The sequence below is a fragment of the Leptonotus elevatus genome, chromosome 9, assembly GCF_054856555.1.
Source record: "Leptonotus elevatus isolate MCC_2025b chromosome 9, RoL_Lele_1.0, whole genome shotgun sequence".
NCBI lineage: Eukaryota > Metazoa > Chordata > Actinopteri > Syngnathiformes > Syngnathidae > Leptonotus > Leptonotus elevatus.
Genome location: NC_141247.1, coordinates 23,838,584 through 23,865,645, shown reverse-complemented (window position 1 = coordinate 23,865,645; position 27,062 = coordinate 23,838,584). Strand labels below are relative to the sequence as shown.

The following is a 27,062-nucleotide window of genomic DNA, read 5'->3' as shown; positions in this document are numbered from 1 at the left end:
ACTCTTTCACCGCCGAAATAGCTCAGTTGGGAGAGCGTTAGACTGAAGATCTAAAGGTCCCTGGTTCGATCCCGGGTTTCGGCATTTTGTCGTTTTGCCAGATAATTTCGTGCATGTTTTAAATTAGGCAGACGGCATTTATTCATTCTATCCTCTATATTACGTTATATTATTCCGTTAAACTCATCTCTGTCTATCTATCGCCTTCAGTAGTGAAAATATGAATATAAACATCCCGAAGTCGTGGATTGATTTTGTAAGGCTCTTAAAAAAAAAAAATGAAATAAATTAATCATGCGTCTGTGTCTTGTATAATAATAATAGTGATGATAATAATAATAATAATAATAAAATAGTAGAAAGAGAATACATCCGTGAAATCTATTTAACCTATTTTGCTCTGAGTCTTTGTTTAAAAGACTGTTCTTTAAATATGTCAGTGACGTCAGAGCACCTACGTCACTGCTGGAGAGACCAATATCAAAGATCGTTTGGGTTAGGGTTGATGATCCACTCAAACAAAATGGAGAAAATGTAGGTCATTGTGCAGAATACGCCAATAGAAGCCTCTGGGGGCCGGGGGTAGTCACGATTCATTCATCATTCGGTCATTGTATTGCTAAAGAACATTTTGGGACTGACTTCGACTTTACAGTTTGTTTGGTGTGCGTTAAAAAAAATAAAAAATAATAAATATATGCTTCCCATGAGAAATGGGAGTAAATGGGGAAAAACACCAAGTAAAAAAATGGGGGAAAACTAAATGTAATAAAAAAAAAGAGAGACAAAGAGAAATAATATGCACTTTGTGGGTGCCGATCTGCGAATATGCAGACTTGCAGAATATGCACTAGTATAAGGGTTCGCTGTAGTTTTAAGATGTAACTTCACCACTAGATAGCAGACATGGGGTTTTTTTTCGGATTTGGAACGATATGCAGGAACAACATAATACAATAACATTCAAATTTTGAGTGAGTTGATTTTTGTGAAAAACTGCACACGATGAGTTCTTGCACTTAATGTTGGCAATTTTGTGCCGTCCTTAGATGTGAATCTTTTTTTATGCGCTGTTATTAATATTATTATTAAGCGAAAGGATGCACTGTCCATATTTATTGATTTATTTATTTTTGGTCAGATATCTGGTTTTGCGCGGTCCGATGTGGCTCGAGTGAGATGTCTGTCTGTTGTTGAAGTCTGTGCAGTTGCGTAACATTTATGCCAAACTGACGTCGTCGGGTCTCCGCCCTTTCTCGAAAACTACCAAAGCGCGTCCGGAAGCATTTTCCAAACTACGAACCGTTATGTGTTGAAATCTCATCACCGCATTTCGCTTTCCAGCTCGCCTTTTTTTTTCCCCCCCCTCCACCCAGCGGACATGGAGCTGGACCGGCGGCTGTTGCTGGCTCACTGCGCCGCTCACGCCCTCTCCATGGCGGCGGGCTTGCTGGTGGTCGTTCCGATGGCCCTCAACGGCTCCGCGTTCAAAGGCCGCTGCGCGCTTTTCTCCAGCGGCTACTGGAGGACCGAAGGGCCGGAGCCGGAGCCCGGCGAGCGGGAGGCGGGGGGCGTCGCCCACCTGGTGGTGCAGCAGTGGGGCCCGCCGGCGGCCTGCCAGTTCGCCACCTTCGTGGGTATTTTCACGGTGCTGTACGGGGCCGCGCAGGGCTGGAGGTGCCTCTTCTACCTCCACGGACGACATGACGAGTAAGTGGATAACAAGGCGCGTACACTTTAATGTGACCAGGTTATGCTGCCAATATAGTAGAATTGCAGTGGAGGAAAATGACTAAACTGCATCAAATCTGCTCGTGTTGGATTTATTGCCAGTGGCACAAAAAAAATTTTGAAGATCAAATTTATTTTCACCCGCAGGGGCAGCACTTCAACACTAGATGCCAAATTACGGTACGCCTCTAATGTGAGAATTTATGCTGTGCTTTTGTTTTAACAAGAAAAAAATATCTTTACAAGAGCAAATGCATACTTCCTGGGACAAAAAGTCAGGGTCTTAAAATACATTTGTTTTTGTTTGATTGTTTGTTTTTGTTTCAAGGCAAAGTAAGACGAAATCAACGAGGTGAGAAAATCACATTTTAGCAAGTAAAAGTTGAACTAAAACTTTGTCACCTGATATGTTTGCCTTTTATCTGGGGGGGAAACTATTTGTTGTCTCTCAGATATTGGATATATTCATCCAATACAGCAAACAGTATTTTGTTCTAATACTCATGCAATGATGTCAGATTTATATGATGATACGATGCAATCATAACAGCGCTTTTAATTGCCCCAAAAACTAAGATGGAAGGACTAAAAAGTTTCTTGATTTCTGTTTTGATTTTGTTTTAATTGTGCACTCATCTCTACATGCACTTATTATTATTATTATTATTTTTAAGATATGACATAAAGATTTATTGCATGTTATTTTTGCACACGGCCCTCGGTTCAGGGACCCCCGATTGAGAGCAACTAGTGGACACATCACCAAACATAAATAAAACTTATCCTCATGTTGACATCTGCAGGCTGTTGACATATTTGTGAATTTACCATTTTGACCCCTTTAAATTGCTACAAACAAACTAGGGAAATGTTTCTTCACTCACAGTGCATTAGTGTAAGTATCATGAACTTCTCTTGTGCATGTTTCTTGCGCAGCACTTTGTTTTCATCCTTCCTGACGGTGCTGCTGAGTGTGTGTATGCTGTTCTTGTCGGGCGGCGCCAGCGCCATCTTGTCTCTGGGACTCGCCTCCTGGTGCGACACTGTGACCAATAACAACACGCAATCCTTCAGGTGGGTCGCACACTTTGGAGTTTTATCATTGTGGTTATCGGCTAAAACTGAAAGTCTCTCTCATTTGTTGATTTTCAGCTGTACGGCGTCCCAGTCAGTCCAGCTTTATCTGGACGTGGACACGTCGTCCTTCTACACGGAACTCAGTCTGGCGCAGGTAAGGGCGCTCACTGACACAAACTGCTGAACCACAGTAGAGTATTTTAACTCATTCACTGCCATTGACGGCTATAGATGTCAAAAATGTATTTGAACTATTTCTATTAGTTTAACATTTTTTCCCACTTTTGTCAACAAGAGTATGAAAACCTATAATTTTTTTATTGTGTTAGAACTGATTTAAAATGTGTGATTAATCGTGAGTTAACTAGTGAAGTCATGCGATTAATTACGATTAAAAATTGTAATCACCTGACGCCCCTAATTTTAAATAATCTTTTCTTCAAAAAAAAAAAAATATATATATATATATATAATTTTTTTTTTTAAAGATAAAAAATATATATATATATATATATTTATTTATTTATTTTAAGATAAAAAATTTGGGGCAGCAGGCATTTACAATTTGTAATTGCAAATATTCGCATGACTTCACTAGTTAACTCACGATTAATAACACATTTTATATCTGTTCTAAATGTCCCCCCCAAAATTCTAGGCTTTCATACTCTTGTTAACAAAAATGGAAAAAAAATTAAACTAATATAGAAATTGTTCAAATAATTTTTTGACGTCTATTGCTGTCCTAGATTTCTCCAAAGTTGCCTACGTTTTGCTGCTTGATCCACGAATGACTCATAGTGGATTACAACATATTTGAGCGAGTCTCATCTCTGTGCTCAGGCTTCGCTGTGGTTTGTGACGTTGCTGTGGCTGCTGCAGTCCACCCTGGCCTTCATGCGTCTGTACCACTCGCACAACGGGCCGTGCCTCCTGCGGGAAAAGGAGCTCCTTCTGAGGGACGCGCCGTTCGAAGGCTCCCCATCCACCCCGCCGTATTCCCTAGAAACCCCCACCATCATGGTCTAGTGGCCGAACGGAGCCGTTAAAGGACGCTGACAGGTTTATTTTTTTTGTACATAATGATGTGTGAAAACGCCAATGAAATGGCATCTTAAGGTCCAGTTTGTTTCACTATACAATTATGTATTGTTACATTAATGTAGCTCTGCGTGGATTTGCAGAATTCTTGACCTGTGGAGCATTGTAGCGTCCGTATGAACAAATATATTTATAGGAAAACCGTCAAATTGTGTTTTTATGTGGGAAACAAAGCACTGTCCCACCAAACACTTTAAAGTAGCTCAGAAAAACTACAGTGCTGTCTTACAGTTTGATATATTTGCTTGCTAAGCAGATATTTGTAGGGCTTCATCATACCTTACCTGTGTGTGAGACAATATTATTCACACATTTTAATTTTGTCATCGTATTAAATATTAAAGGCATATTTGGAAGAAAGAAAAACAGCACCATCGGCTGGAATCAGGCGCACGTTGCTGCCTGATTGTTTAGTAAGAATATAATATGCATAGATATATAATACATTGTCACGGTCCAACAAAAAGCACACATCTCTAAATTTCACCCCAAAAATTTACTTTTTTTGTTTTTTTCCTCAGATAAAAAAATAAGAAAACATACCTGCAAAGTTTTAAACATTTGTTGGACGGCAACAATATTTTTAAAGATGTCAATTTTGGAATTGATTCATTGTGCTATACTGAGTGTAAAAACAAAAGAATGAAAAACAACCTGCCCCAAATGCTGGTGCCACTCATTGGAATTTATTTTTTATACAAACCAGAGTTTCTATTTATGACAAATAACGGTTATATTTAAGATTGAACAAAAAAAAGCACACAAACTCAAAATACACGATTTGTTGTTGTGCAGTGAGGATTTTTTCCCAAAATTATTAGCATGCATGTTGTAATCACATGCAAGAGTCATTCATCTAAATTTCCTGTACAATTAGTGAAAATAATCATATCAGCCATAAAACCCCACAGTTGAAGTAGTTGTATTGAATGTCATCAATAATGGCAACAGTTTTTTTTTGTGTTGTTTACTTGGCCTTTTTATTTTGATTGATGTCATTGTCCTTACATCAATGACACCACTAGCAAGATGATGATGTCGATGTTCCTATCACGTGTCTCCATTCTTTATATTGTGCATGTTCGTTTACGAAACAGTTTGCACTTTTTGTCTCCCGGTCAGGGAGAAATCATGTGGTTTGACGTCCGAGTGTTCAGTTGTAGCGCTGAGATTCTTTTGGAGCATGTGAGGTGAGATTGACTGAGCCACAATGTACAGTGCAACAGTCTCGCATGAACCCTCTCTCCAGCCTCGTTTATGTTTATTCACGTGACCCCAAAAAACAACAACAACAAAGCACAACTGCCTGTGTTTCTGCTGGTGAAGATTTCTTATTATTATGATGCTGTCAGTGCGGATGCGACCGCTGTAGATGATTTTGCAGAGCAAACTGTCCATGCTGAAGTTTGTGTGGAACCCGAACGGGTCTGCGGAGGTGCCAACTTTGCTGAGGTTTAACAAACAAATGATACAAAGTTGAACTTGTTGTGATGACACAGACAGCGGAGTGAGAAATCTGAAGAAAGCGATGATTGCAGTTAATCAATATTTGTACTTTGTAACTTGGTAAATGATAACCAATGATGTGCTTTCTACCTCTTGTACTTGTTTGTGTTCCGTAATTGTCCCGATTTTGCAATGTTATTGTCAAATAAAGAGCTTATTATTTTCAGAGAAATGTGTCTGGATTGATTTATTTATTTATAGAGGAAAAAACCTGCTAAAATGGACTCTGATCTTGTCCTCTATATACATTTTTAGAGTAACCAACCATTAACACTAACCTTTATACATTTAACACAGTTAATAAACTCCTAATTATCTTAATAAACCAGAATTCTAGGTTTAAAAAGATTCTATGTTATTATAAACACCCAGATTCACCATTTTAAGAACAGCAGCAAGAATAAGAGCAGAGCAAGCATACAGTAAAATCAGAAAAAAATATAACATGGAGCTCTTCTTTCAAGATATCCCGTTGTGGTTTTTTCCATCTACAATTAATAAAATAAGCAATGTTGACATTTATGTAAAATTCGGCTTCTAAAATTATTAAATTCAACATAGAAAACTTTTCTTGTCTTGGGAACGATTAACGATCAACTTTTGATGACATGTTGTAATTACTTTTCTTGTCGTATGATGGCAGCACGCGTTTCAAACGTATTAAAACTGCTCAGCAAGAAAGACGAGTAAGTAAAGGTTTGTGTCAGCCAATCAGGTGCCAGGGCTCCATATTGAACCTTTGTTTTGGTGTGAAGGCAGCGACCGTTCCACAGTTTTTACCACAAAAATAACACGAAAACGATAGACTTTCACCTCTATTTTTGTGCCAGTAACGATGAAATTATCGGATATTAAGAAGCTCAAAGTGTCCGAGCTGCGATTGAAGCTTAATCAAGCCGGTTTGGACAGCCGAGGGCTGAAGATAGAGCTTGTGGAACGTTTGTGGTCTTTACTGGATGGCGGCGGCCAAAGAGGGAACATACACGACGAACAGGACGTTCAACAACAGAGTAATTATCTTCTTTCTAATCACGTTATAACAAAGTGTAATTATGTGCTGATCAATACTGAAATCAGATACCAAAATGTTACTGTGGTCTCAAATCAAAGTGCTAAGTCAGTTGAGTCAATACTTCAATATACTACCATGATAGTGTAAACGCGATTTGGCCTGAGGTAAAAACAAGCTGTGATTTTGTGATTATATGGAAGTATACATTGTATACTATAGAGTGAATTTGGTGGATCCAGCCATTCTCTTCCTTTTCCACCTGCAGTTGAACCTTCTGCCCCACCGGTGCCAGCCGGTATCACCAAGACCCCAGAAATGGTGGTGGCCTCTTCTTCCTCCCAACTTTTGTCCTCTTCGCACGCGGAGCCAGCCAATGTCATCTCACCTTACGGACCGACGAACCAGACCCGAGAATTCGCCGACTCCGCCACGCAGACGGAGGCTGAAGGCGTCCCGGGGTATCGGTTACCCGATGTTGATGAATGTCAAGCCGAGAATAACGACTCGGAGCCGCCGACGGCAGAGGAGGAGCGAGGACGAGCGTTTTATGAGTTTAAGGAGGAGATAGGATATAAAAGGTAATAGTGGGACGAGCTTCACTGGGGAGCTTCCAATATGTGATGCTGAGATTCTGGGTTTTACTCCTGAAAATATCTTTTGAGTGAGGTGAGCGTGAATAATATGTTGCTATTGTCCACCAGAGCAAAACTACCACAAGCTTCAATGGAGAACGATGAGGCAAAAGAGGAAGATGATGCACTCAGATTGCATTCATGTGAGTATTTGAACACATTTTCAACCTGCTTTTATGATATGCATTGATCATATTCTGTTTTCACTTAGACGACAGTCACCTGCACTTCCAAGTGGGGCCTGACGGTGACTGCGGCCAGCCGCGATTCTGGGACAGATTTCCCCTGCTGTGGAGCGGATGCAGGCTCACCCACGGCGTGTCACAGGGCAGGGTGGGCTTCGAGGTGAGGCTGGAGAAGAAGTTGTCCAGCTCTCGGCCGGGCAGCCCGGAGAACGACGAGTCCTACGGGATGCGAATAGGTTGGTCTTTTGGCCAGACATCACTACTGCTGGGTAAGCTTTTACTGTTAGAAATGTTGTCAGTTTTAGTTTGGTACTCAAAAATAATGTGCACTACTGTACAAAAGTAATCCGGTTAAAGCAAGCAAGTTACTAACATGATAGTTCAGAGAGGAAATCCCTTTTTTTTTTTTTTCCCCTGCCATCAGGAGAAGAAGCCTTTTCTTTCGCTTATGATGGCCGTGCTCGGAAAGTGACATGTGGGAGAGAAGAAGAATTTGGGGAGCCATTTTGTGAAGGAGACATCATCGGTTGTTATGCTGTGAGTGACGTCGTCCTTGAAATTTCATTTGGTGCACAACACACATGGGTTCCCGTTTTTAAGCTCTTAAGTGGTTTTAAAAGGTGAGACTCCACACCTGACAATAGTCAGGTTTCCATCCAATTGTTTAAGCGAATTGACTGAAAATGCCCGTTTCTATCTGTTCTTCTGTTGCGAATATTGAGGACTACACGCCATAGAGATGTGATCCAGCAGTAATTTAAAAGAAGAAGAAGAACAGGAAGTGACTGCACTGTGCGATGACGTCGTATGAGTTTGCTTTTGTAATTCTTGATAAACCGAAGCATTTCTTTGCTGTTTTCTATCTAAAATTGCACTAATATTCACTTCTTGAATTAATTCCAAAAATATTTCTGTTTCGTCGTCCCCCCCCAAACATACCTTACTTTATCGTCCAACATTGCTTTGTGACTACGAACGTACGTGCGACATGTATCCGGTCTTGTCAGCGTTTATTCACAAAACCTGTTTCCATAGCCATAATTAGCATTTTTCTTTTTTCGATACGCTTCAAATTCCACCCCATCCAAGCGTAAAAACTTTTCTGCAATTTTTTTTTTCCGAATTTCTAGCTTTCCGTTCTGTTTTATTTTCACATTTCTTGAAAATTCGGGAAAAAAATGGGTAGATTTAAACCCCATTATTGACAATGACATTATTCAAAGCAAATTTTGCTTTTTGTTTTGTTTTTGTTGTCTGGATTTGGCTGCTATGTACTACGAAACCTGGATATTGGAACAATAAATATTCATAAAAATGATAGACAAACGCCACAATTCAGTTATATTGATTAAACACCCAACCCAAGCATTAGTGTTAATTTCGTCAACGAAAATGAAACAAAAATAATAAATGAAAAAAATTGCACATTTTTCACTGTACTAAAACTAGACTAAAACCTTCATTATTAAACAATAACTGAGACTAAATCAGTATAAATTTTCGTCTACTAATGAAGACAAGATGAAAATGTACTTCTCTTTATAAAAACTGGACTAAAATTTATGGACAGTTCAGTTCATGAACAAAAATAAAATGAAAATTATATGATTTTGTAAAATCTTGTCTCTGCTAATCTGTCACTGTGACGCTGTCATGTGACACACACAGTAACCCCCCCCCCCCCCTCCTCCTTTCAAATCTGCAGCGACACTGGGACAGACAGGAGGTGGATTCACGGTAAAAGGTAAAAAAAAAAAAACCTTAAACGATTGTCCTGACTAAAACGTTGGCAGTTTTTGTTAACTAAAACTAGACGAATAAAATGATGTTTTCTTGGACAATAAAATAAAGGCTAAAATGCTAGATTTATAGTCGGCTAAAAATGGACTAAATAAAAACGTCGAGGTTGACTATCTATGATAAAAACTAACAAATGTGACTGAAACTGGACTAAAACTGAGACTTAATTTAAAAATGGCGCTGCCTAGCATGTTATGCACCGAGCTTTAGTTTCAACACTTTTCACGAATCCGACTGATCTCATCCTGCAGTCTTTCTCCGCGGACGGCGGCGTTCAACTGTCCTTCCACAAAAATGGCCGTTTTCTGGGCGTGGCCTTTTCCCTGGAGCCCTCCGAGCTCGGAGGCCGTGCTCTGTTCCCTCACGTGCTCTGTAAGAGCTGTGCGATCCGCTTCCTCTTGAACCCCACGGCTCCCCCCTGGTACCCCGTTCCTCCGGGCTTCACCCCACTGCCGGCGCTGCTCCCTGCTGAGCTGAGGTGTCGCAATGTGTCTGCGCCAAGATCCAGAGCGCACAGTGAGGTGAGTTTCTAGCCCTTGATCGCTACAAAGCTTCTTCCCGTATTTCAGAGCTTTCACTGTACAGTAAACCCCTATAAAAAAAAAAACTTATTTTTGCCATTTACAGATTTTAAAATTTTTCGCCTTCATCATTCATTGAAAAACACTCACATATTTGTGGTTGTATACAGTTATTTCTTGCACCATCTTGTGCTATTTTGGAGCCAAGGATGAATGTTAAAGTGAGGAGAGAAACGTCTAATCGACAGGCCAAAACTCTAAACAAATATAAAAGTAGTGATTTGGCCTCATCGTGGGGGGGGGGGGGGGGTGTCATTTACTCACGGCCGGGTTTGGTGTCTCTTTCCTGTTCATCGGGATTACGGTATTTGCTGCATGTGCATGTATAGTGTATATGAAAAGTCTACACACCCCTGTTTGAATTTTGTGATGTAATAAAGAAATAATATTTTTCCACAATTAATGGGACCTATAACCTGTACATGTCAATTACATTTTTAAAAACAATCTTTTCAAGTACTGAGATGTTTGCTGCTAAAGTGCTTACACCCAAATGTTTAAAGTTTTTAAAAAGCTTTTCCTGACCATCAGTTGTTTATTTTTACGTCCTCTATTGAAAATATATATTTTTTTCAATTGAGTTGTACAGGTTATAGGTCGCATTACTGGAGGGAGAAGTTTTGAAATTATTTATCTTAGTGCCATTTCTTATATAACACAAATGCGGCATTTCAAACAGGGGTGTGTAGACTTTTTGTATCCGCTGAACACGCGCGTGTGGTTCGTTTATTCAAACAGGTAGTGTAAGATGAGTTTAAAATGATGTTAAAAGTGTTTTAGGGTCATATTTTGTTTTCAGCCATTAGATAGGCAATTATTTTTAAAAAACCATTATTTCACTATTTCTGTCAGCCCGTGAATTTACGATATTGCAATCTGTGTCCGTGTAGATGCTGCTGATGGTGGGTCTTCCTGGTTCCGGTAAGAGCCACTGGGCCAAAGCTCACATACGGCAACATCCGGAGAAAAACTACAAGCTGCTGGGCACCGAGGAGCTCCTCTCATGCATGATGGTCGGCAATCATGTGACACAACTATCGCTAATCTCATCCGAGTCACTCAATCGTCGCGTTTGTGCGATTGCGTGTTTTAGAGCGGGGGAGCGAGGGAGCGCCGGCTGCAGCAGGCCGCCCAATGTCTGACCGAGTTAATCAAAATGGCCGCTCACACGCCAGGCAACTACATCTTGGACCAGGTAAGGTTTCACGGCTCAGCCAATCTACTTATGCACAAGGACTGAGAAAACACATTTTCTTCTGTATAATAATTATAGAATGTTGAAATTTGTGTATATCACGGGTGGCAAATACAGTTCCAGAAAGTAAAAACCCTGCCAGAGTTTGGCTTTAGCCTCTGATGCTAGCTAGCGAGCTCCCTAAAAGGTAAACAAGCACCATGGGAGCTCGCTAGCTAGCACCTGGGGCTAAAGCCAAACTTTGGCAGGGTTTTTACTTTCTGGACTTGGATTTGCCACCTCTGGTGTATATATTTGGCAAAGCTTTTAGATAATTTATTTGAAATCAATTTACTGTAACCAATTTTCTAAGAAAGGTTTTACTATTTTTCTTCTTCTTTTATTCGCAGAGAATGCTTCCAGCTAATGTATTCAACTGTTTTTACTTTTAAAAAGTAAAATAATTGTTAAAATTCTTTTTTTTAATGAATTCATTTATATTCATTTTTGCCAATGAATACATGCCATTCAATTTAGTACTGTACATACAAATGAAGGAAATTATATTATTTACATTTGTTTTTCTATACTGTACTGTTAATACTCGCAGCTAATTTATTGCTTTACATTATTTCTTTCACATACTATTTATCTATTGCAGATTTTAACTTTTTTTTTTCATATTTTATTTTCATGAAAGATTTCCACTAACGTATACGTTTTTCCACTTAATTATTATTATTATTTTTTTAAGTAAAGCTTTTCATTAATGCATTATTGATACATGTTTTATTATAACTGTTTCACTGCCCTGTATTAAAATGTTTCATTTATATCTTCAGTAATACCTTTTTGGGGTCGATATTTAATTAGACGACTCTAAGTTTTAGGTTTTATCACCTCCATTGTGTCTTTGGTGATGATGGTTAGTTCTTCATGCAGTTCAGATTATTATAGTATTGTTCCTGCTACAACTCAATTTGGATTTGGTACCATCCCAATATTATTAGTAATATTGGAATATCACAATACTGTTACATTCTTTTTTTTGCAGTGCAACACTCTCTTCTCTGCGCGATGTTACAAGCTGCAACTATTTTCCGTCTTCGGGCAGCGCGTGGCGGTGGTCCTTTTCCCCTCAGCGGACGAGTGGAAAAGACGACTGTCGGAGCTCCAAAAGGACGGCGAGAACATTCCTGAGACCGCCCTGCTCAAACTCCAAGGTGGGCCTCGATTGTCGGTGGTTTTGCCAAAAGCGCTTCTAAAATGTGAGCGCTCATCTCTTCCAGTCAGCTGCAGCCTTCCTGAGCAGCTCGCCGACATGTTGGACGAGTTGCGCTACGTGGAGCTGGAGCAGGAAGCGGCGCAGGCATTGCTGCGGGAGTACAAAGACGAGGCTCGGCGGCTACTGCCGCCCGTTAACAAACCGGAGAAACCGAAGAAGTATCGGCCGAAGAAAAGACCGCACCCGCATGGGTCTTCTCTACCACCTCACATGATCAGGGAAAACGGCTTGAACAGTACGTATGAGAAATTAAACATAATTTTAGGAGGACAGTCTGCTAGCTTCTACACGCTCACAATGCAAAATAGTATATATGGGCTAACAAATAGCAGTTCAAACAATGGATATTAAACGTAAAACAGTGCAGTAACACATCTATACAGGAAAATACAGTAGACCCGATATTCGCGGCGGATTGGGACCAGGACCGCAAATAGCAAAAATCTGCGTATAATTCAAGGCACTGGGAAAAATATAGAAAATTGGCTAATTTGGGACATAGAAGGTTTCGACCTAGATTCTTTATCCTCTGTGGAAAATGACAGAATTACTGCAATTTACTAAGCAGCTGTGGGCATTCTGTGTCCGTCGAGGTTATTTGAGTTAACGAAAAAACTAAAATTCAAAAAACAATTTCGTTAACGAAATCAAATAAAATACAAAAATGCTTTTTAAAAAAACGAAAACCAACTGAAACTACATTTTATGTTTAAAAAAAACTAACTAACTATAGTGAAAATGTCCTTTGTTTTAGTATTTGGTAATTAATTTAACACATGAGCCTTTGGGAATAATTTTAAATGTGATTTTTAAGTATTTTTTATTTTGCTATGAACCGAAATAAAGTCGTGTGTCACACAAAAGTGACGTCATCTAGCAGCAGCCAATAGAAAAGCACCTTCAGATGATGTCACTCCTACTCGAACTGTAAGAAATGTGTTACTTTTTTCCATGTTTATTGAATATTGCACACAAGTAATACACATTTAAAAAAAAAAACTAAAACTAAGCATTAAAAAAACTAATACAAAATAATAGAACCACACTGAAACCAACTACATTTAAAACTAAAATGAAAATTCCCAAACTATAATAACCCATCCATATTTCTTTATTATACTGCACCCTGGTGGCCAAGGCGCACACACCAGAAGTGGCCAAATTTGGGGCTGAAACAAATGAGTGCCCTTTCTATTAATTTCATTGATTAAAAGAGCACATTTATTCAAGGCATCACTATAAATTATATTTATACACCACTTCTTACACATTGTACTTGCAAAGTGCTTAAAATTCATACTCTTAAAAAGAGTCAAATGTTTTACTTAGGCCTTAAGATAAATCATAATTCTTCATTGAAGACATTTGAGAAGAGTGGAAGTCATTACAGGTGCAAAGGGGAAGAAGGGTCACTTCCTGGCCGCGTACTTTCGTCTATAATGTCCTGTACATGTTGTAAAACGATGTTTTTGCCTTTTCCTTCAGGCGGGAATAACATGCAGTGTTGGAGCCAGCATGTAAGTACAGATGCATTTCGCGGCACCAGATTTGAGAGCATCCAATCGGAACAGAGTTTGCCGTCTTCCGTTTCACAGTGGAATGTGCCTTATGACCAAGCCGCGTACTACTGCAGTGGCTATGAGGGCTGCTGACGACAAAAAAAGCGGATATGCAATCGCAGCTTTCAACAATCACGCCGGAGTCAGTGTTGGAATTTTTAAACGACAAAACTGCCATTTTTTTTATAAAGTGGATTTTTATTTCAGAAATATTAAACTCTCATTTGGGTATTTAGTGTGGAATAATAATCAAGTTTGAGCTTCTAAAATACGTTAAAACGGAATGAAATCAGGACTGTTCAGGATTCACTGTCTGGAAAAGAATTACGGCTCCCTTGGCGGCGGGACACAGCTCCAACCACAGAGGGCTTCTTCGGTCCAGCTGCAACGTCTCCTGATGGATTTTTTTAAAATATTCAATATATATATATATATATATATTTTTTTTTTTTTTTCTTTTTTTTTTTAAAGAGTATTTCTCACCGCTCGGCTGAGGAAGACGATGTCTGTGGACTCGTTGGCCTCCGCTCCTCCTTTCCAGTACAACTCTCGGACTTCATCTGACGACAGCGAGCAACTCAGGACACAAAGACAGAAGTGCCATTTTTATTACACCACATCTCAGGACATCATGCTCGAGGACAGTGAAGACTGGAAAGTTGGACATTTCACATCACACAACAATGGCAGTGCCCGTCGTAAATTTCTAACCAAAATGAAGATTGTCCAGCCATTGGTTTTCTATATGGAGACTACGACTGATCAAGGACACTTGGGAAAGGACGGCATACTGGTGAGAGCAGACCTGATGTAGAACTCAGCACTTGGTCGTCCGGCACTGGTGTGATTTAAGGCCACGCCCATCAGCAGCGGCTCACCGAGAGAACTCAAGGGAATGTTAACCTGGAGACAAATGTAAAATTAAAGAGAAGATGACTGCAAAAGGGAAGTATAAATGAAATCTTTATTTTTAAGAATTGTCCCTTAAATTCACAAAACGGCAATGACATTATTCAAAAATCACATTTAGTCCCCTTCACTCACTTCTCGGATTTGCTTGAATTCTTCTAATACTAATACTACAGAAATCAGTGAACAATTACTGTTGATAAGCTGAAATCAGGATTTGGACAATTTTGAAACACATTCACTTCCAGTCATTTTCGCTGAAGCAACCCCCTTCGTTTTACTGGATTTTGACCGATTTTGCAAGCCCACAGAATATTGTGTTCTATTACTATAAAAACATGGAACCTACCAAAAGAAAGATTAGTCTTTTCTTTCATCACGGGGAAAAAAGTATATTTGTATCTATTTTGCAGCAATTAGGATTAGAATATAGCTAAGTTTCATCATTATTCACAAATCTGTTTAAAACACTGGGGTAAATAGTTTTTTTGCAACAGGGCCCTGGCTCTGCTGCCACCTGCTGGCCGTTTTTTGTAATAACTACCATTGCTTTAAGCGTCTTCTTCAGGTCAGAGGCTGCATCAAAGCCTTCTCTAGCATAAAAAACAACATAAAAACGTATAAATATGTTTTTGGGACCATGGCAATATTTAAAATAGAATGTTTTTAGGCATTTTTGGGAGCAAATTAGTTAAATTAAAAGATTTCTATTATTAAAGTCGATCAATTTGATAATCGATTACTCGATCCATTTTGACAGCTCTAGAAAATGTCATTTTGTCAAAACGTGTGAAAGGATGATCTTCTTGAATACATTAACCTTTATTCAAAAGTCTAACAAATAAATGGGCAGTCAAAGTGCATCTTGTCAAAACTATCACCGGACCCCGCTAGCTCGTTCTCAGTTTTTTCTCATGTTGACTTGCACGACACCAGCAAAATATTTGCGGCTTGGCTCGTATATCAATGTAAAGCCACCGATCAGGAGATACAATGTTTGTAATGCTGAAAAGCGCACCGTTAGTGTTGCTACTGAAATATATAAATGTTTGCGTTAGATTCTTTACACATGGATTGCAAAAAGACCCACCTCGTCTCTGATCTCAGCGCAAATAGACGAGAAAAGCTCTGCGACGACAGCCTCCGGACTCTTCTCCAGCAGGTTCACGTCGATCTTCGTCTCACCAAGACGCTCGCACACCACCTGAGGATGACACAAACATGAAAAACGGTCAAAAATGAATGATGAGTGGAAGAACCATAATTTCACTTGAAGCTAATAAATCTTGGTTAGATTTGACTTGTTCCAGGGAAAAAGGCTTGCCCCCACCTTGGGTTCCGGGTGCCCGCCGGGAAGGTCCAGCTTGCCGCCTGCCTCAGCCACCTCCTGGCTCCTCCTGATGAACACCACCTGCCCGTCGCCCGTGCACACGACGCCGCCCACTCCCAAAGGTTGGGCCAGCAGCGCCTGGCTGCTGCCTAACTCGGCTTCCCCGCGTCCGCAGAGCTCCGCCGCCCCGGACGACCAATTGGTGCCCAGGTAGTCCTTGTAAGAGGTGAGGCCTACCCTCAAAGTGAGCAGCGGTGTGCTTACGTGATGATTTGTAGTGTCGCCATTTTGGAATGATGGAGCGCAAGATGAGAGTTGAGCGTCGTGGAAAGAGTGCAGCCGGAATTTGGCGCCGTCGAAAAGCCACGGCTCCTTGGACACCCGCGCCGTCCACACCTCCTCGATGTGACGTTGGAGAGCGGCGTCCGTCTGACGGTTATACCTTCAGGGTAATAATTCTTTTTTTTTGTAAGATCACATCCTACATTTACAACCTGAATTTGTTTCATGAGTAATAACATTTCAGCTGTCCTAGAGACAGACCAATATGTTTTTTTCAAGGCCAATACCAATGCCGATTATTAGTAGTAAAGGAGGCCGATAACTAATATTTGAAGCTGGTATTCATTTTTAATAAAAGAGGAAAATATTTGCGTCAAAAAATGTGTTGCAATGTCTTAAACTATTAATGCTTATTGAACAATTTTTTCGAACTTTTCAAAATGTAATTTAAACAAACAAATGTTCCGGGAGATCCCAAGGTTATCAGTAAGTTTTAAAAAGTACACTTAAAGGTAAGTAAATACGTACACTTATTAGGTGTACATTTAACTTTTTAAGCCCGATTCGAGCTAAACAGATGTCTGTTCAACAAGTGTAACGTGGCCCTCTACTGGACTACTAAGAAACTCCATCAGCGACGCGTATTTTACCGCGAGTGTAATTCATCTGATTTAGCGGCCAGAAAATAAATTGCCTCATTAAGTAAACGAGGAGACAATTTAAAAAAAACTTGAAACGTTAAATTGATTGCTAACAAAGAGCTATAAACAACTTTTATTGGCGTCTACAACGACCAACCAAACAATACCGGATATCCGCAAAACGTGTCCATACCCAAAAAAGGTCCGGCTACAAACGATGAAAAACTGCGCAAGTAAGTCACAACACTGAAAATGGCGTTGTGAAGCGATGCTTTTATTTTATTTTAACATAGATTCCTATTTTAAGCAGTTAACACCGAAATTAAATAGATTTTCGATGCATCGTTACACCCGTAAAAAGAATAAAATACCATAGCTATTTTTTCCTAAAAAAATAAAAAAATTCACATTTCAACAGAAGGTTCCCAGGGTCAGCAGCATCTCTTATAACGTAAACTGGAAATTTTAAATAAATTGTTTTGTTTTTTAGATTAAAATACTTTTATTGGCCGTCAGATTTTGAAATAAGTATATATCTGCGCCGTGCCCTTTGATTGATTGGTCCTGCTACTGTCATAAATGCGGCTGTAGTTCTATGCAGTATTTTGGCAACAAATTATTTTCTTTCTCCCATGTCACTTCTGACCTCAAAGAAGCCGTGATTGGTGAGCCTACCTTTCAGACAGCTCCACCTGCACTTGGGACTGTCGCAGGCCCCGCCAGGCTGCACAGTGCAGTAATAACGAAACCTCAGGGTCCATCATGCAGCTGTTCTTGTCCGCCTTTTTTTCCCCTGAGGAACATAATAGAACATAAAATACAAAAACTGGAATATTCACCAGAGTCCAAGGATTCAGGAAATGTGTACTTATTCATACTGTGTCATTGCTAGACATGATTTCAGACCTTAAATGAAAAGGAGGATTTTTACTGAAATATGAGGCCTTATTACTGCAATGCAGGCTATTTGGGTGCATTTGGACAGTGGTGATCATCAAACATCTTGCCACAGACCATGAACCAGTCTGTGGCAGAAAGACGTTTGATGACCACCACTGTCCAAATGCACTTAAATAGCCTGCATTGCAGTAAAGCTTTGTTTTTTTCGGTCAAAATGCTCCTCCTTATTTTAGGGTCTGAAATCATGTCCAACAATGGCATAACATGAATAAATAAATTACACATTTTCTGAATCCTTGGACTCTGGTGAATATTCCAGTTGTATTTTCTGTCTCCTATGTTCCTTGATGACACAGCACTTAAATAAAAAGGTATAAGTTTTGGCGAAAATTGTGGAAAAAAAATTGTGTTTCTGAAAGTTTGAAGAGCTGCACTGACCTATATATTTGACAAAGAGCTTCACAAATGGGTTTAAATTTTAAAAAATTTTACCAAACACAACATTATCAACCACTGATGAGTGTCTTGACCATGAGCCAAAACCAGGATATGCACCAGCGTAATTTTTTTTATTTTATTTTATTTTATTATTAATATTATTATTATTTTAGGTAGGTCGTTTACTTCATGATGTGATAACCACTAAAAAGCTCCCAATCTAGGAGGTCTATCATATCAAACCATAAACTAGGGATGTATAGGTATTAAAAAAAACATAAAAACACAACTAGAATTTGTCCACCCAGGTGGTACCGGTACTTCATATTTTGGGCTTTGGCCCAAGGACTAATACCAGTCCAGCCCTGTCTGTCACCGTTGCATTTGACAGATTAAAACAATTAAAGACACAAGCAAAACTAAACAGCATTAAGTGCTTGCTGGTTAGATTAGTACAAAGAGCACATTTATGTTTATTTACCTTGTTTTATCACACCATCGTCCAGTGCCATTAACCAACCTTTTATGATGGGACCTTAGTCAAGATACAAACTAAATGAGTCCGTAATGCACCAGCAACACAACATCGACAAAGGTCAGCTAATAAGCAAGCCAAGCTAGATAAAAATGTGTTTAATGGTAACCCTGCATGCTAAATTATCATCTGTTCGATTTAAATTGCAGATAGTTAACTTACCTAAATTACATTTGCATCGTCCGGTCATCGGTAAAGGCTAGCGCATTTAGCGGCATGTGTCGAGGCAGCAGCTGTCACTTCTGCTTATGCCGTTGCATGTCCGAGGCTGCAGCCACTTCACTTCCGCTCATGCCTATGGCATCAGCTGTGTCATTTCCGTTTATGCCGCCGCATGTCGGAGGGACGGATTTAAATAGGCGTCGGGCCAAAACCTTGTCATTCCAAAATCGTCACTTTTCACTTATGAGGTTTCCAATCCATCATTTCAAATCGTCATTTGTTTTATTTTTTATTTTAAATGGCCAGTCCATTGTAACTTGACAAAGTCCATTGATGCTTTTAACACGTTTGCTGACAAAATGTGCAGGGTGTGTGGCTACATGCCCCGCCAAAAATAAAAAATACAATCTGACTTGTTCTGAGTCAAGTTGCCAAAATGCAACACCGTTTCCACTTAATACATAAAGCTGTACGAGGACAAGCATGTGACGATTTCGCAATTATTTATGGACATTATTTCATTCACTGCACATTAATATGAAGATAAACCTTTTGAGTTCACCATCTGAGTACACTAGCTGGTCTTTTATTGTGAAAGTACGTTTTTTTGTGTTCCGGTGTTTTGAAACGCCTGACTTTGAGTTTATGCAACTCCACCAAACAGAACATTGTGAACCTCAGTCATTCTGGTATGTCAGTTTTTATTAAGACTTTTTAAGACTCCAGCAAAAATTCCTAATCTATTTACTCACGACGCTCGGTAGCATGTCAGTGTCGGATGTTGTTACTAGTTGCTTATTGTTAGCATGATTTGAACAGCACAAGAAGGGTGAGCGAACCCTTGCAGCTAACACTAACTAGCTAGTGAGTGGGAAGATGCCAACTGTAGTGGTAATGAGATGGGAGTAAAAGATCCACAATGTATTAACAATCATAAATATCAGTTGCTAATTTGACTTTACGCCAATGTTGTGGTCCTCAGACGTCATCAGATGAGGGACAGTTGCAGACGTCATCCAGTTTGCGCTCTTCTCATGTAGCGAAACAAGGTTGTCTGTGTGTGTGTTTATATATATTAATTACAATTTATTTTGATACCACCTCAAAAGAATATTGAAAGAAATTTAAATATTATAATTTAAGTTGAATGCAACTGAACTGGACTGATCAAATGTGCTGTTTTCGTCACTTAACAAATGTGCTGTTCTGGAGTTTAAAAAAAAATTAAATGGATACCTGTCTGTCTAGATGTCTGTCTGAAAAGGAGCACCGTGTGGTGTCTCCGTGGCGGTCTTTGGCCATGCAGCTGGAGGCGCGTCTGCGTCTCTGCCAGAGTTGCTTTTGGTGCTACAAGAGTGGACTCCGTCTCTTATCTTTGAGTGCTGCGCAAAGGTAATCTATAAATAATACCCACTTGTTCCACCTTTTTAGTCAACATGCTCTTTGTTTTGGTTACACACATGCAAAGACAAAAGATGCCCTACGCCGCACGTGAGCTCTTGGTGCTCACATCACAATGCATGAAGCCAATACTGCACCTCTAAACAGTTTCTTTTGTGTGGGTCATGCTCATATTCACACCAATTGGGGAATTTAGAATTTTCAATCACGCTAACGCACATATTTTGGGAATGTGGGAGGAAGCCGGTATGGGGGAGAAAATGTTGACTGTGACTGTCGTGCTAACCGCGAGTTCCGCCATGCTGCCCAATAGCAAACATACTGTGTCTTATATTAATCATTTATGTTGATCAACTGTTTTTTTCTATTTTTCTGTGCTATATGTTATTTTGGCATATTAGAAAAGGCTCCAACTATTATGACCTGCTGGGAGTCAAATCTGATGCAACCTTGGAGGAAATCAAAAATGCATTTTTTGACAAATCTAAAAAGGTAATCAATCATGTTGTTTTTAACACATTTTTGAGAAAAAATGTATATATTTTAAATATAATTAAAATAGATAAGCATATTACGTAGGGCTGCTCGATTTATGATGAAAATATTAATCACGATTAATTTGGTAATAATTGAAATCACGATTAAGGCAATCATTTGTTTTTTGGTAAAAAAAAAAACAACAAAATGTTTAAACATGTAAAAAATATTAAGACAAATAAATTTATTTGAAACACTATAATTATGCAAGTTTTTTCAGACCAAACAAGATTGATTAAATTAGTTATTTTAAAATAAAAAAGCTGCATATATATATATATATATATATATAATTTAAACAACTCAAAATTACTTTTAATAATTTATATAATATATATAATAATAATAAAAAAAATTACAATTATGCCGATTTTTTAATTGTGGAGTGTAATAATTGCAATTGTATTCTGAATTTTGATTGATTGAATCTACTAATAAATGGTCAAATAAAAAGGGTACTGTAAAGATATTTTTGGAGAAAAAAGTTCCATATGGCAGCTTTGACTTAAATGTAAAAATATGCAACTTCATATCTGGAAAGAAATATAAAATAAAGTAATATTCCAGCTTTAGTTTTGAAAATGTATTTTCACAGAATATTGCAACTTGTGAAAATATAGGATTTTTTATCTGAAAATTCCATCTTTTCTCAAGGCATATTGCAACATTATACTCGCAAAAGTACAACTTTAGCCTTGAAAATATTTGACTTTTATGTGAAAGCTATCACAATTTTTTTTCTCTAAATAATATCTTGCTTTCATCAACTTATATTACAACTTTATTAATAATAATCATCGAGAATCTGTATGAATGTAATCGTGAAAGACATACATTTTTTAAATAGCGAATTTATTCTCTTCAAATTATGACCTTGATCTCAAAGATGTAAAAAAATAAAAATAAAAAATCTTACAAATATCTTAAATTTATTCTCTTGGAGTCAGGATTGTAATCCCGAAAATATACCGCTATTTAGCTTCTTAAATATCTATAAATATCTTAAATATATGATTTTTAGTTATCGCAGATTTGCACCACACCACAAGATGGCAGTCTTACTCTAACGTCAGGGAGATTGTTTCTTCATGAGTACAAAGCAAAACCCCAAATGCTTGACCTATACCGTCCATATTTCTCATGTTTACTGACCCGTTGATCGTGTGCAGCTGCACCCGGACAGTGACCCGTCCAACCCAGCGCTGCACAGCCAGTTTGTGGAGCTGAACGAGGCTTACCGCGTGCTGAGCAAGCAGCACAGCAGGAAGGAGTACGATTTCAAAATCAGACCTTCCTATCACGGAGGAGGCCAAACCTTCAGGTCGGCCTCCAGTCACACCAGCTATGGAACCAGGTGACGCCATTTTGTTGTTACTCATTGTTTTTCCAAGGACTCTGTGTACTCTTGCAAATTGCAAAACACTTATGCCATTTATTCTGAAAAACAGCGTTGGCATCAGCACATCTGACGAGGGGGGTATTAGGTCCGCGTGGTTACATTCTGCAGCTCAATGGAGTCATTAAGTACAGTTGTTTTTCTATTTTCCTATATTTATTCAAAGTGTTAATGTTTAAACTAGGGGTGTCAGGCCATCACAATTTTTAATCGTAATTAATCGCACAACTTAAATAGTTAACTCATGATTGATTGTAAATTTTATATCTGTTCTAAATGTACAATATTTTTTTCCCAAGTTTTCATACTTTTGTTAACATAAAAGTAGGACAAAATGTTAAACTAATAGAAACATGGCTGCATCTTGTAGTCATTGATAGTAATTTCATAAAATTGAGTTAAAATTAAAAAAGATGTGCTGTATTGTGAAAAAATGAGTGTGATATTGATTTGTGCTGAGGTCATTTTTCTGCCACTAGATGGCGTAATTTCATTTGTAAGACTGGCAGCTCTGTGCAGCTAATCTTAACATGCACAAATTTGTGAAATTCTACACATTTTTAAAATTGTAAAATAAAATTTGACCCCAGTCTCCCCAAATGTATGCATTATTATTACATTTTGTACTGCAAAATTTTGACATAGACATGTATATAAATATTAAATATTCTTTCTCGGTGTAAAATCTGTCAAATTTGTCTTATTTTTTTTATTACGTGATGTTTTTCTTTTTTTTAAACTCACAATATGTCGCAATAAGATTTGTAGCCCCCAAGCCCCAAGCATACTAACTGCATTACTCAGCATTCTGACTGTAAACTCAACAGACTGGAACGGTTACGCCCCGATTGTATTCACAATTCCAAACAAGCATGTCAAAACAATGCTCATCCTCCATTGTTGACTTTTCCCCTCAGCGGCACGACAGAGCAGGACAACGTACGTTACTGGGACCAAATATATCAGTCCCACATCCATGAAATGTCCACTGAGGAAAAGGTGAGGCGGCGCAGGAGAAACTTCCGCCTGATGGGCTACTGCTTCCTCACCATGATTTTCAGCATCGGGGTGCATTTTTTTCTCTTCAGGTAAAACTCCCTGCGTTCATTTTAAATGCCATTAAATATGCTCCTGTTTGGTTTGTATTGTGTTCCCTTAATGTGAACCGAACCATGAACTTAAAAACTAAGCAGCATTCAGATGGTTACCATAGCTACCGTGTGGTATGCAGTAAACAAGTTTGTTAGATGGTCCCAGATGTTCCCAACAATTTTCAGAAAAGTCAGCAAACTCGATGGCATGGAAATTTCCAGAATGTCCTGGGTTTGTAGCGTTGGAGGTTCCGCTGATCTTTGATATTTTTGGAGAGTGTCAGCTTGACTTTAATGAACCGTTGCAGGAAGCTGGAACAGATCCACAGCGTCTTCATGGACGAGAAGGATCGAACCATCACGGAAATCTACAACGACTCCAAAGAGAGGGCCAGGTTGGTGACGCCCTCCTTCAAACTGATTTGAGGTTTTGCTTTCTGGTTCTGCTATTCAGAGCTTGACAATATTTTTCGCTTTTGCTCATTAGCAACCCTCACATTTCAGACACTACTGCTAAGAACTTTAATGCTCGCACCTGAATCTGGAAAAAACAAGGCACCCACAAATGAACTCTTTTGTGAATTAGCGTGACGATTCGTGTACAAGTACATGTCACATGTAAGAGACACGTTGCTAAGCAAATAAGAAGCCCACAGTGTTTGTACGCGACTTGTGTGTTACATATGCACAGCTTTGTCTGGAAGTCTGCTAGCTAAATGCTAACACATAATTGGGACCACCATAGACGGGCTAATGGATAACATCGGTGTCACGGCAATTAAAAACCCCTTAACTCATTTGCTCCCAAAAACGTATAAAAACGTTCTAGTTGAGATTCTGCCATGTTCCCAAAAACGTATTTATATGTTTGTTTGTTTGTTTTTTATGCTAGAGCATTCAGAAAACTTTGATGCAACCTCTGACCTGAAGAGATCGTATAAAGCAATGGCAGGCAAAAAACAGTCAAATTTTTTTAGGTTCTCTATGATTTTGTAATTTTTTTTAAACATACAAAAATAGAAAGTGCTGTTTTTCTTATTAAAAACAAATGACAAAAACATTTAGTTTTTTTGGGATAAAGATGAATGGTATTTGTATTCATTTCAGTGGTGAAAGATAGGAAGTCACGGAATGAATTCTTAAAATCGTATCTGTAGAATTTGGATTGGCTCAAATTAATTTTTGTTCCTTTTTTTTCATTTCAGGGTCAACGGTTTTAAGAAACAGACCGAAATCCTTCGTCAGAAACACGCAGAGTTTATGGAGAAATACAAAACGCACAACGGCAGAGAGAAGTAGGAGACTTCACTCGGGAGTCCGTTTTTTTTTTTTTTTTTAACTTTTATTGAAGTTTGGCCTTTTTTTTTTTTTCTTCCTCATAATGAGGAGCCAGACACAGACTGGACTGTCTTGAGTGGCCATCATTAGCGTGGACTGACGAATCGACAAATACTCCAAGCAAAAACGGAACAAAAATCACGAGACTGAGTGGCAAAATAGTCCGACTATTGTCACGACTACAAAAGTGCATCATGAAACTGGTTACGTCCAGTTCAAGCCACGTCACGAGCCTTTTTGTAGCCACGCTGTTTCATTTGAATTACTCTCCTTTCCCCGCACGTGTGGCGGGATGTGAGTTTGAATCCCCTTTAAATCTCAGAAGAGAGGAACTTGCGTGGAGTTTGTTCTCGTGACGTGGCGGATCGCAGGGACGTGAAAAAGGGCATGAGACGTCGTCGCCGTTCGCAACGTAAGAATAAACGCTCGTGTCTTTATGAGACCACACGGGGTCCGCTCTTGCGCGGCATTTGGAGCTACAAATCAAATGTGCACCCCACGAGTTTAGAATCCATTTCACGCTCGCAAAATGAGAGGGAAACGGGGTTTATTATTTTTTGAGAATGGATATGGACACGCATGGACTCCCAAATGCATAACTGCTGTTTGAATCATTTCGGAACAGGGGAAGTAGCCCACCATTCTACTCCCACAAAAAAAAAAAAAAAAAAGCATGAATCTGTTGTGTGCCAGCGCTAGTCGAAACGCAGCGCAACAAAAGAAGATAGCCTGAATATTAACATATGTCCATGAAATTGTCAAAAATGGTCAGAAAGGCAGAAAATCTAAAAATGTATGAAAAACAAAGCATGAAAATATTTTTTTTTAAAAATGATCAAATTAAATAAAAAATACAAAAGTGGAAGACAAAAGGTAGAACAAAATTAATGTATGTATATTTTTATTATGGTGTGCAGCTCTAAACCCGAACACACCGTTTCCTTCATCACAATGTTCAAATGTTATGCGGCTCCGGGCATTTTTTAAATTGATTTATCTGGCCTAAAATGGCTCTTTTGACAGGAAAAGTTGCTCAGCCCTGCTCTACGCCATCATGCCTCAGAAACTTGGTTCATTCGGGGCAGCATGGTGTAGTAGTGGTTTGCACATCTGCCTCACAGTATAGCAGTTCTGGGTTTGAATCTCAGTTTGCTCAGGGTCCTCCTGGCTTCCTCCTATATTCCCAAAATATGAACGTTAGCTTCTTTGATGGCTCCATATAGTGTGTGATTCTTTTTTTTCCATTTTGCCCTGCGATTGGCTGGCGACCAGTCCAGGGCGTAGGCCGCTCGCCTCAAAGTGGGCAGCGATTGGCTCCAGCTCACCGGCCATCCTAATGAGTCTCAAGCGCTATATAAAATGGACGGTTGGGTTTATTAAAGTCGGTCGCAGCTGAGCATAAAACAAAAGGTCCTTAAAGCCAGCTGCTTTCCCTTTATTTATACCTTTTGGATTCTTACGCTTGATATCAAGTAAGAACGGGGTTCGTTTTTATTTGACACTCTAAACAAATGAACGCCAGGCCGATTATGCTCAACCCTATAAATGGCACCATTAATCTCTTTGTGAATCACGTCCAATAAAGCCTTTTATTGGGCGGCTGTGGTACTGCAGTGCGAAGCCACCAGAGGCTCGAGCTGACATTTTCATGCGTCTCGTTATGTCATTTTGCCAAGTAATGTCATATCATAGTTCAAATTTTGTCTTTGCTGACCTCATGTGGCCTCAGACGTAATCGCGTTTGTCCATAATGAAAGGGTTACTCGACAGCATTCGTCTCTCTAAGGTCAGTTGGAATTAAAGATCCATTTTCTTGGGGAAAACTAGACAATTTCAAGGGTTTATATCAATCATTGTGAAACTGTATTTGTATATTTTCTAAACAGGCTCTAGCAATTGTACCCACATTAAAAAAAAAAACAGCTTGGTGAATACAGTGGTATCCTGAGATAGTTAAATTCGTTATGTGATCATGCTCGTAACTCATTACAAAAACGGGGGGGAAACTCTTAAACAGTTTTTAATAAGGAAAATAAGCCTGGACTTGTTTCATGATAAAACATGTAGCGATGACATTAAATAGAACAATAAAGGATTAAATGCTTTGTCCATATTTGTTGAATTCATTGCAACTCCTTTAGGTGTGTGCCAATTTGGCCACCAGGGGGCAGTATGATACAGCCATGAAGACACAAAATGAAGACTTTCACCAATACTCAGTGAATATCTTTTTCTTGAATGATTTATAATGCTGCGATTATTGATGCTATTCGTCAGCCCATCTATGGCATTTTGCATTATGTGTTAGCATTATGCTAAACAGCCTTTTACATATTGTGCAATTGTCATTGTTTTCTGTTTAGTTTAACAGTAAACTTCAACTGAGAGTGGCATAAACGGCTTCAAGAGCATTTTTCTTGGGAGGGGGATATTTGATTTTTGAACTGCAGCTTGTTCCA

General features: G+C 39.0%; 4 protein-coding genes and 1 non-coding gene across 8 annotated transcripts; 4 read left to right on the top strand and 1 right to left on the bottom strand.

Moving 5' to 3' along the window:
• Nucleotides 1-11: 11 nt before the first annotated feature.
• On the top strand, nt 12-84 carry trnaf-gaa (transfer RNA phenylalanine (anticodon GAA)). The gene has a single exon. It is a non-coding gene; the product is annotated as a tRNA-Phe (tRNA).
• Nucleotides 85-1,216: 1,132 nt separating this feature from the next.
• LOC147168885 (transmembrane protein 179) lies at nt 1,217-5,587 on the top strand. 2 transcript variants are annotated; one of them, XM_086085846.1, is made up of 5 exons: nt 1,217-1,710; nt 1,879-1,911; nt 2,668-2,805; nt 2,884-2,962; nt 3,652-5,587. In XM_086085846.1, the coding sequence occupies exons 1-5, from the start codon at nt 1,382-1,384 to the stop codon at nt 3,835-3,837; spliced, it is 765 nt and encodes a 254-aa protein (XP_085941972.1). In that variant the 5' UTR covers nt 1,217-1,381; the 3' UTR covers nt 3,838-5,587. The 2 variants fall into 2 exon arrangements, with proteins under 2 accessions (XP_085941972.1, XP_085941973.1); XM_086085847.1 differs by lacking the exon at nt 1,879-1,911.
• A 547-nt stretch (nt 5,588-6,134) lies between these two features.
• Nucleotides 6,135-13,878, top strand: LOC147168884 (heterogeneous nuclear ribonucleoprotein U-like protein 1). Of its 2 annotated transcripts, XM_086084720.1 has the most exons (12): nt 6,135-6,425; nt 6,693-7,005; nt 7,129-7,202; nt 7,271-7,513; nt 7,669-7,781; nt 9,296-9,565; nt 10,516-10,638; nt 10,719-10,820; nt 11,854-12,022; nt 12,089-12,319; nt 13,570-13,601; nt 13,680-13,878. In XM_086084720.1, the coding sequence occupies exons 1-12, from the start codon at nt 6,251-6,253 to the stop codon at nt 13,734-13,736; spliced, it is 1,902 nt and encodes a 633-aa protein (XP_085940846.1). In that variant the 5' UTR covers nt 6,135-6,250; the 3' UTR covers nt 13,737-13,878. The 2 variants fall into 2 exon arrangements, with proteins under 2 accessions (XP_085940846.1, XP_085940845.1); XM_086084719.1 differs by having other exon boundaries at nt 13,570-13,878.
• nudt22 (nudix (nucleoside diphosphate linked moiety X)-type motif 22) lies at nt 12,944-18,980 on the bottom strand. Of its 2 annotated transcripts, none has more exons than XM_086084723.1 (7): nt 18,841-18,980; nt 17,481-17,598; nt 15,883-16,324; nt 15,643-15,756; nt 14,435-14,546; nt 14,127-14,220; nt 12,944-14,037 (listed from the first exon to the last, which is right to left on the bottom strand). In XM_086084723.1, the coding sequence occupies exons 1-7, from the start codon at nt 18,866-18,868 to the stop codon at nt 13,968-13,970; spliced, it is 978 nt and encodes a 325-aa protein (XP_085940849.1). In that variant the 5' UTR covers nt 18,869-18,980; the 3' UTR covers nt 12,944-13,967. The 2 variants fall into 2 exon arrangements, with proteins under 2 accessions (XP_085940849.1, XP_085940848.1); XM_086084722.1 differs by having other exon boundaries at nt 12,947-14,037; nt 14,449-14,546.
• Nucleotides 18,981-19,442: 462 nt separating this feature from the next.
• Nucleotides 19,443-27,000, top strand: dnajc4 (DnaJ (Hsp40) homolog, subfamily C, member 4). Its single transcript, XM_086084724.1, has 7 exons — nt 19,443-19,529; nt 20,089-20,232; nt 20,643-20,733; nt 21,948-22,132; nt 23,092-23,262; nt 23,574-23,660; nt 24,471-27,000. The coding sequence occupies exons 2-7, from the start codon at nt 20,141-20,143 to the stop codon at nt 24,562-24,564; spliced, it is 720 nt and encodes a 239-aa protein (XP_085940850.1). The 5' UTR covers nt 19,443-19,529; nt 20,089-20,140; the 3' UTR covers nt 24,565-27,000.
• The last annotated feature ends 62 nt before the right edge of the window (nt 27,001-27,062 follow it).